Source organism: Garra rufa, chromosome 2 (genome assembly GCF_049309525.1).
Source record: "Garra rufa chromosome 2, GarRuf1.0, whole genome shotgun sequence".
NCBI lineage: Eukaryota > Metazoa > Chordata > Actinopteri > Cypriniformes > Cyprinidae > Garra > Garra rufa.
This window is the reverse complement of record NC_133362.1, coordinates 19,077,358-19,087,886: the sequence shown is the minus strand read 5'-3', so window position 1 is coordinate 19,087,886 and position 10,529 is coordinate 19,077,358. Positions and strand designations below refer to the sequence as shown.

Below are 10,529 nucleotides of genomic sequence, written 5' to 3'. Positions count from 1 at the left end.
GCCTGGAGGTAACCAAGACAGCAAGCTATTTTGGTACATTTGAAAGTTGCTGTTCAACCATAGTATCTAGTTTGTTGTATAATGGTAAACCTCAGTGCATAAAGAGGAATTCATGGGGAAAAACTGAAATTGAATTGAGTTCGTGTTTGATATGGACAACAGAATTTCTGTCATTGCACCATTTAATTAAAGAGCAGGCATAAAAATCATCCAAGGTAAAATGAAAATTGTCTGGTTACTAAATGACTGAAAGCAATCAGCACTGGAAACCTACTTTTCAAACGGTCATTCTGTACTTTTTGAATTCCTGAAAAGATTGTGCGGAGGCAAGGCTGACCCTCATTTGGCGGCTTCAATGGAGAGCTGTATTTTGCATAGACTCTGTGGGTGATCCAAGTCCCATCTAAAGAGAATACAAGGTGAGTTTCTGCATTAAGTTGTGGTGCATACATGAAACAACCGCATTTCAGAGAGAATATTGCATTTTAAAGCTTCATCTGTCGCTGTGATTGTAAAACGAATGTTTATTTTTCCCGAAGCAGTGACGGATTCGGCATCCAGCTGTTTTACATCTACTTTTAATTCCTTTTGTAATACTTCCCTCTTGTAGAAATCCCATAAGTATCTTTTTGAAATGGAGACACACTAACACACGCATTTTCTCACACACACACACTCCGACGGACACAATACACACACAGTATAAACAAGCAGGGATTACAATGAGAACAGAAAAGGCTGATGTTGTCTCATGACCACACTTTTTCCACCAGGCATTTCCCAAGAGATGTAAATTCCATCCTCTAATCTTATTTGTCATTGCATATTAGAGCCTTACTTGTGTTTACAAACCATATTCCTCTGCACTTGATACACAAGGCTAAGAGCTATGGAATCGAATCGGAGTGAAAGCCAATCCACGCTGGAGAAAACACAGTTTGGCCTGTTAGAGAAACGGACTGAAGCACCTCCTCTAGTATCAAGAGGGGTAACAGTATCCCTGCTAGAATGTAACTGTTTATCATGGGCTAATGTTCGGCAGGGGCTGCCAGAGCTGTGTGTGCTAAACAATGCACTCATTCAGGCCGTCGCGCATCTGCTAGTGATCTGGGACGGGACGTCGATACGCTTTCAAGGACGACGGCCTCTGGTCCGATCCAGAAGAGAGAGGAGGTCTTGTGCCATCCTAACCAACGTGTGCCATGCTTCAGAGCCAATCCACCAGTGGATTGGCGATGGAGAAAACGAGAAGGAGGGAACCGGGAAACGTGATGTTTTTACGGTTAAACCCATTTTTAAAATTTTCGTCTCCATCTTTACACTCCATTAACTCTTTCTGTCCAGACTTTTAGGCTCCATCTTCCTCACAGAAGCTTAAGTTTGATTCACAGAGAGAAAGCCTAACCTTACTACTTAAGTCAAAGTGATGAAGAAACTGATTTGTTTGTTGCAGGTGGACCTCTGTGTGCAATCCAAGATGTGACCAGTAGGTTGTGACCCCAAAAGGGGTTACAGTTGTGTTCTGACAGGGATGAAGCATAGCAGGTGAAAAAAATGTTACTCACGCAATCAAGTATATAGCCAGAAAAGCAAAAGCAAAATAAAAAGAAAATGTTTTCCATATCTGTTGCTGTTGGTGTCAAAAGTCAGACTCTAAAAATTGCTGGGTTAAAAACAGCCAAGCATTTGGTGAAATATGGACAAAGTCAGCGACTGAGTTAAATGTTTAATCCTTCTGGGACGTTTTATTAATTAAACAATTGCTTAAAAGTTACTGTTTTTGCTTAAAACTAAATCAAAATAGTTTGAATATAATTTATTAATAATTTATTAATATGTTGAATAAATTAACATTTATCAAGTTGAATAAATAATAATTAAATAATAAACATTTTTAAATTCCTTATTAATAAATGTTCACCTTTTGATTATTGCTGATGACTCTATGTGAATTTTTAATTTACAATCTATTTTGGGTTCATTTTAAGCCAGCCTAGTAATTTTTAATTTTTTAACAGTTGAGTTAAATAAAACTTCCCAAAAAGGTGGGTTAAACATTTAACCCAACCACTGGGTCAAAACAACACAATCACTGGGTTTGTTTTTAACCCAGCATTTTTAGAGCGCATGTGTCAGTTAAAAAATAAATATATAAATAAATAAAATAATTATACTTTTATATTTTGCTGCAGATTCACCTGTGTTTGTTCTTTTTACTTCATACACTAAAAAATATTGGGTATTTTTTTTAACCCATTTGCTGGGTTCATCCTGTTGGGCCAGGTGCTGGGTAGTTTTTCTGTAACTAAGCTGCTGGGTCATTTTAACGCTATGTTTTTTAAAACCCAAATGCTGGGTTCAGCTTGTTGGGTCATTTTAAAGGGTTGTTTTTAATATTTTTACTCTGGTGCTGGGTAGTTTTCCTGTAACTAAGCTGCTGGGTAATTTTTAATGCTGAGTTAACCCTGCTGGGTTGAGCCTGTCTCTGACAAAATAACCCAGCTGTTGAGTTACAGTCAGAGCGCTGGCTTTTTGCATCCTCTACAGGAGCAAGCGGTTCTCAGCCGCTGTAAAGCGCCGCTGTGCACTTATTCAGTTTGTATACATTTTATTTCATTTATAAAGACTTTACTGTAAATTATATTATTTTATGCAATGCAACAAATAAGGACAAGATATCAATCATCTGCGTCAGCTGTAGTCCTTCGCATGATGGAAACGCCTATCACCCAAATTAATTCAATTTGTCTTATATTTTTGTCCATATGCGTGTTCTTGCTTAATAATCAATGTTAATCTTTTGATTATTGCTGTTGCCTTTATAATTCTGTGTCATTTTAAGCCAGCAATATAATAATTTTTAAACAATGGTTGAATAAATGGCTTAAATAAAACAATCCAGCATGTTGAGTAAAAGTATTTAACCCAACCAGCTGGGTCAAAATAACCCAGCATGTGTTCTGTCCAATGTTTACCCAGCGCTGGGTTGACAAATTGCCCAAGTTGGGTTGTTTTTAACCCAGAATTTTTTAGAGTGTACAAATTCAACCACGCTGTAAACGTTCACTCAATTTTCACCTACAAAGACAGGACAAGTAACAAAAAAATTAAGCAGAAAGACTTAAAAGACTTTTACAGCGCATTTTTCTGTCAAGTTTTATGGATTTATGGATTATGTATTTTCTGTTTGCTTATTGTTGGACCCATACAATTCATGGTAATTAAAAAAAATGATTTAAGAACTTTTTTGATCATCTTATCAGACAAGCTAAATTAAAAGACAGTGTTAAGGGACAAATTTTAATGGGAAACACCGTGCTTATAAAGTCTTATTGAGGCATACACCTCATTCCCTTACTTGTAACCCATTCGTTTTGCCTCTGTAAAATCCTTGTCTGTCACTCACACATACACCTTCAGAGTGGGTTTTAATTACCTGCAGATATCTGTCTTCTAAACACTAACAGCCATTATGATAATTCCACCCATTCAAAGATGTTTAATTAAAAGGACCCCTTGACTGTTTTATTTCTATTAATTGTCTCGTCTGACAATATCAAGCACCCCCTGCGGAGCGCTGATAACGCGCTCGGGGTGAACGATAACACATCAGACAACGGCACCTATTCACTCCTATCGCGCGACAACCTCCGCCACGCGTGGAGTCCTGAGTGAAAACCGATCTGTGGAAAATTGGGGAGGAAATAGCCTTCCCGGGATCAGCGTGGCCGTATAGAGTTACGGCGGAGGCCCCTCCCCCTGTCTGGCTCTCTCTTTTTTTTCTCAACCTCTCGGTTGGCTTTCCGAGAGGGCTCGATCCTGCTTACGCTCAGACCGCTGAGAAATAGCAGGCAGAAGATGGCTGACTCGACCGGGCACGGTGAGCCCGCAACAGCAGCAGCAGCAGCAGCACCAGCAGCATCAACTTCACTGAGGCTTCTCGCACGCCTGCCATTCGCTGCCACTCCGCAACTCTGAAACGGCCCCGCCTCGCTCCGTGCCGTGCGCCCGCCGGGTTTTTACCCCCAAATATTGACAGAGATTTAAAGAAAACATGGCTGAGATGGAGAAAGAGGGAAGACCTCCGGAAAACAAGAGGAGCAGAAAGCCAGCTCACCCCGTGAAGAGGGAAATTAACGCAGAGATGAAGGTAGGCTGTGCGTGCGCTCTCTCTCACTGGCGCCCATAAAGGCTTGTCATTTTTGGATGCGTTGAGCGCACCGCCGCTCCGCCCTCGGACTGAATATAGAGAACCGATTCATTCAAGCGCTGTGTGTTTGGGGTTAATCAGCTAACTTTGATTTTTTTTTTCTGGGTTGCAGAACAGGTCGGCATTATTTTCCTCCCGTTTCTTTTTTCAGCTTAATTCACACACGTTCCAAACCTCTCCAGTCTTGCTTTCCAATGCTTGAGATAGTCCATTTAGTTGTACACTGCATTATGGATTTTATTTAAACACATATTTATGTGCCTTTCCATGTCATACGCGCCTAAAGTATAAAATGTCCACAGTCACATCACGAGATGGTTTAGAGTGAAATCCCCACTGTAGTTGATGGAAAATCCAGTGCGTCAGTCTCCGCGTCAAACTGCTGCGTTACTACTACTACTAGCGCGTTACTATCACTCTGCTAAACAACACAGAAGCACCAGAACAGCGTAAAACTCAATAATGAAATGGAAAACATGCTGGAAGGGTGCAGCTGTCCAGCTGTTCCGATGAGAAGCGCTGGTCACTCCAGATGTTCATCTGTTCTACACTGACTGAGCGCTGTCTGATCGTGACAAATGCACATTTAAAAGCCTTTTGGGGGTATTTGGTTTATACAATCATAGTTTCGTTTATTCAAGAACTAGGGACATTCTTTCACTTTTTTTTCTGTTTGAGGAGAGCCGTGCGTTAGTATGTTTTGAAGGCGCACACAGGCGCTTTGTCTCCTGGTTTTGTGGTGCTCATTGTCTGAAGCGTTTGCATCAGCTGCCATGCAGCCTAATGTTTTGGAAACGCCAGAATTTATCTGTGCTCTTTATCAGATCGAGCTACGTTCATTCTGATAGCAACATCGTGGTACACAGAGACGCATTTCATTATTGTTATTATTAATTTGATAACGTGTTTGGGTCACTGTAAACGCATGTGTGTCTTTGGTGAATTTGCTCCGTTTGCTTTCTTTTCTTGACAGTGATTATTTAACGGAACCTGCGCGATGCTCACAGGTCCACCGGGGCTCTAAATTTGACAGATATTGATCGACCTGTAGCGGAGATACACGCGTGCGTCTCCCCGGTCTCCTTAAACGCCACCGATCTTTCAGTTTGACGTAACGCTCACACACACACACGCACATACACAAGAGAGGGATGCAATGCTGCCCTTGCAGAAACTGACTTATTCTGAAGCTGTTTCATGTGAGGTGTGAATTATTGGAGGTTTCAGGGGGCCTGAACCCACCGAATTATTTAGTCATTATTTAAAAAGAATGTGTCTGTTATCTATTTTTAGTTAGGTTTGGTGTTTTATTTACAGTTATCATACATTTTTGTTTATCATGAATCTCATGAATCTTAAAGTTTCATTCAGGTTATTCTGTTTGACTTCACCTAACCTTGCATTTTCATTAACAAAAAACAAAAACAAAAAACAAAAAAAAAAAAAAAAAACAGTACAGACACCAGGGTCTGTATAGGTCTTTACTGTGATATCATTTCCTGTTTATGTCAAATGACAACAAAACCGCTGCATGCATGTTGGTTACATAACTAACTTTGATTTGGCTGACAAATGTTTTTTCAAATATTACTTAATAAAACAAAACCACTTTATTTTTTTTATATAAATTATAATAAAAACAAATTGATATTTTGTTTCAAGAATTTCAGCCTTTTCATCACACCTTTTTCTTTTTTTGCAGTCTTAGATGTTTTCGAACTTTAAAATTTAGAAACTTAATTTTAATTTAGAAACTGAAAAACGTTCATCATCAAAAGTTTAATATCTGTGCGAATATTACTTGCAATTGTAATCAATAAATAAAATTAATAGATCTGGAAAATTTTTTTTTTTTTTTTTTTTGAGCGTTTGAGTTTTTTCCTTTGTCTGCTGCTTGTTTTATCAATGAATTGAAGTGAAAACACATCGCTGCCTTATAACAAGTTTACATTGTCTTTCACACTGCTGACCTTTCCTTTAATAAGGAATCAATTTTTGTACAGTCAGTTTCTGACAGAAAGCGATTAGAACAAATACCTTGCTTCTCAAATGGTGTGAATCTTCCATTTACTTGTTTTCCATTATGTTTTTTTCCTTCCCGTTCTAAAAGTGGAACAAATAAAAGCCTGGACAATGGGTGCTATCAAAAGCATTATCAAATATGCACATGATAAGTTAAAAAGATTTGGCATTTTGTCAGCTTACAGAAGAAGCTGTAATATACCCTTTTGGGTTACTAAATAGGAGATTAAAATATGACAAGAATAAAGGTGTTGATGAATGATGCTGGAAAAACTGTCACCTAAGTGAGGTAGACAGTGACTTATAAAACTCAGTTTAAACACTGTGGCTTATACATAACAGCTTGTGCACTGCTCGTCTTTAATCTGTTGAATTTAGTGCATAATTTAGTGATTTCTCCCGATAATTCAAATGTGTCACACTCTGTTTAGTCTTTGTTGTCTTCTGTAATTTACTATGCTCATCTCCAAAGGTCTGTGGTGAGTGCTGGCTTTGTAAGGGGTGTTGTGTGTACCAGTCAAGCACAAGTCTGTTATTTTATCCGTACAGTTGTCATTTTTATCACAGGGCTGTGGATGAAGCTGATCTCTGCCTTGCTTTTGACAGAGAGAGCCATTTGTGAGACCATTAGACCACATTTTAACCCTACCAACTATTTCAAGCCAAATGCTCCAGACAGCATTCAGCAGCAATTCACCTCAGGATTATTATTTTTTTTTAAATTACACCTATATAACAGATTTTATATAATATTAACATTACACTCATCATTTACTGTAACAAAAAAAGATAACATAGTCATACACCATAACAAAACAGTGCCGTGATCAGGCACCACCTTCTTTGGTAACATATACAAACATGCAAATACAACAGCAAATTAGCTGAGCATGCTGGTTAATGGGTTGTACTACATTTTATACACACACATTAATTCTGTGGTATATCTTTTTTGTCATTTATAGTGTACTAGCTGGACTTAGGCACAGCTTTTCACACTGATATGCTGATATGCGTCAACTAGGGAACTTCTCAAATAATTGACATATGATGATCATAATTGCCTCAGCTATTCTGAAACACACAGGTGTTTTTCACAGACAACCACCCACAACAAACCTTCTCACCCTTCGATCTCTCTGATGGGATTCAACTAACTAAAATTTGCAAAAATGAATAATGAAGAGATTTTTAAAGCAGTTATGTGATGAAGTGTGAGATTGACTGTAATCTTATACACACTGCTAACACTTTATAATAAGGTGTCATTTGTTGGCATCAGTTAATGTATTAAATAACAGGAACAAACAATAAACAATACATTACAATATTTTTTAATCTTAGTTAATGTTAGTTAATAAAAATACAGTCGTGCATTGTTTGTTCATGTTACTTCACAGTGCATTAACTAATGTTAACAAACACAACTTGTTTGTAATAATGCATTAGTAAATGCTAAAATTAACATTAACTAAGTTCATGTTGACTAATGTAGTTAATTAATGTTAACTAATCAACCTTATTGTAAAGTGTTACCAAAAAGTTACAAATTGCTGCCTGAAAGATAATTTAAAAGATCATACCCTAGAAGAATATTCTTTAAAGTCCCCATGAAATCAAAATGGAAGTTTTTTGGCTTTTAGTATGAATATGTTAGCCTTAAAGTTATGTGTTTCAAAACAGTGACAAAATTCACATTTACAAGACATAAGCCTTCCACAAATATTGGTCAACGATTTTGATGACATTACCCTGCACTTCAGCATCTCATCAAACTTTCTGTCCAATCAAATGCTCTCTAGAATCCAAAATGTCCCGCCCCCTACACTATAAATAGACGCTGTAGCTGCAGCTGAAATCGGTCACTTGATCACAGAATTGGTATTTTCTGTACGGTGAATGGCACGTAGTGCACTAAATATGGGATAGGGAACGATTCAGACAGTGTAAATATGCATTGGGGTGAATGAAGTATGGTTTCGCATGCCGCAGCGTGCACACACAGTCTGCCCAAGTCTAAAGACACGATGGTACGGAACGGATCATATGCGCATATGAGTCAGCGCAGACCACAAAGCGTATCGGACTCATTTGAATTCTACACCGAATGGTATATTTTACAGCGATATGGATGAGATTGTGGTTGTCATACTCAGCGGCTCAACGGCTCAACGGCTGTAGCCCAAGCTGTGATACAAACAAAACGCTATTTGCGTTATTTTAAAAAGGAGGCGGGACTGCTTGATATGTCCTGCCCTTTTTTCCTGTTTCAGTTGAAATTACGTCAATACATAATAACATTGCGTGTTTCAATGCACTTCAGTGGAGCTTTTAGGAGTCCATAGGTTCCAAAAGGTTCCTTTGCAGCATTTCCATGGAAGAACCTTTGGGTTCCCCAAAGAACCTTTCAGTGAACAGTTCTTAAATAATCTGAAGAACCTTTTGTGTAATGTAAAACCTCAAATGCCACAGATTTAGGAGTGTATAATTCAAAATAGTGGTTTGACTAACAAAGATTAGTTCTTAAATTATCACTTTTGATTTCCCTAGTCCTGCATATGTGGTTACATCCGTACAACAACATCCCATACGTCTTCGCCAGACACATGCAGGTGCCCTAGATACCCCATGCAGATACCCCATACAGCTACCACAGATAGACCACAGAGACGCCGCCACAGCTGAGGGCGGTGGTCCTATGCATATGCAAACGGCGCAGATGAACAATGTGCGCGTGTCACGCCCCATGTAACATGAAAAACAGGAAACAGCAAAGCCATGGAGACAAAACAAAACTTTTCCCCAAACATTTGCGTCAACAGACACAGATCAGGTTCTGTGGAATCAAAGCTAAATTTGATATGCGGTGTAGAGTAACCAGAGGAGGGTTTAGAGCAAGGGTCTGTTTGAGGGGTCTGAGATACATGCGCGAACAGGTGTCAGTAACAGGGGCGAAAATCACAGCGAGGTTGAATACTCCCATCCCAGCTGTATTATCAAATGCGTCATTTTTTTCAGGCTTAAACTCTTTCATGCTTTCAACTGTGAGCTCTACACTCTCAGTACCCTTTTCAAATGTACTAATATGGACACTTTAGACACTAATATATACTTATAAAGAAGCTTTAAAGGGGTAAATAAGGTACCTATTAGCTTTTGCACCTTAGAAAACCAACCTAGTGACAGCTTTGTAGCTTTTTTCTTGAAAGTAAGTATATATGTGTGTATTTAGGAAGTCTGGTTGCTTGTTCTTTGAAGGTGAAGGAAAAGTCTTCACTTTTTTACCACAGTCACTTCCTGTTTGAGGGTCTGTACCTATGTAAATAACCCCCGACATGCACAAACAAAGCATACTGTAACACATAAAGAGCGTGTGTGTATAAATATAATCTGCGTTTTACTCTGCACTTCTCTCTTATTGCCTCAGTGAGAACTTGAGACCTGAGCATTATGAATTTCTCCCTCTCACGTATCAGATTTCCACCAACACACACACACACACACACACACACACACATACACACCCAGCCTATGAGGAGTCCCTTGCTTTGGTGCTGCTTAAAACAAATCTCTGTTTAATTTTTCTCTTACTTCTGAGAAATGAGACAAAGGAAAAATAGCAAAAGGAAAGAAGCAACCAAAGAGATATGGTAGATTGTACACAATGTGGCCTTGTGGAGGATTATACCTCTGAGAGAGATACACAGAAGAGACGTCTGACAGTGTTGCCTTCATCTCCGTCTGCTTTCATGTGCAGCATGGTAAAATAAGCCCCGTGCTGGTGATTGCCCCGACGGAGAGGGGGATGAGAGAGAGGGAGAGGAGAAAGGAATGTATACAGCAATAGGCAGCCTAAGCTGTAAAAACTGAAAGCTGAGAATACAGGCCAGATCGGATATCAAGGAAGGTAGATGGAAATGAAAGCAGAGCATAGTGGTGGTGGTGGGGGGGGGGGAGAAAGAAAGAGGGAGAGAGTATGGAAGAGAGAAAAAGAAAGTGATATTCAGGATGAGAGAGGGACAAGAGAAAAAAGCAAGAAGGGAATGGAAAAGTGTGGGTTGGGAGGAGAGAGAGAGGGAGACGAGGTTGGTCAGAAGGAAAGTTGGTGAAGGGAGGAGGGAATTTTATCATGGTGTACAGTGACCTACTCTTGTTACTGCGCGCAGGGTGTCCGATTCCCCCTGCCGTCACAATCACGGCGAACAGAGAGGGAAGGCGGCAGAGAGGGAATGAGATTTGCCGCTTCGTATCTTGTAACTTTTCTCGCTGATGTTTCAGTCTACCATGAAAAGCGTTC

The 10,529-nt window shown here is 39.3% G+C and overlaps 1 protein-coding gene across 1 annotated transcript in view; it reads left to right on the top strand.

Moving 5' to 3' along the window:
* The first annotated feature begins 4,054 nt into the window (after nucleotides 1-4,054).
* The window catches only part of sobpa (sine oculis binding protein homolog (Drosophila) a), a 41,951-nt gene continuing 35,476 nt past the window's right edge, over nucleotides 4,055-10,529 (top strand). Inside the window, exon 1 of the mRNA XM_073835285.1 lies at nucleotides 4,055-4,150. Within this exon, the coding sequence (XP_073691386.1) occupies nucleotides 4,055-4,150 (96 nt within the window). The remainder of the gene's footprint in view (nucleotides 4,151-10,529) is intronic.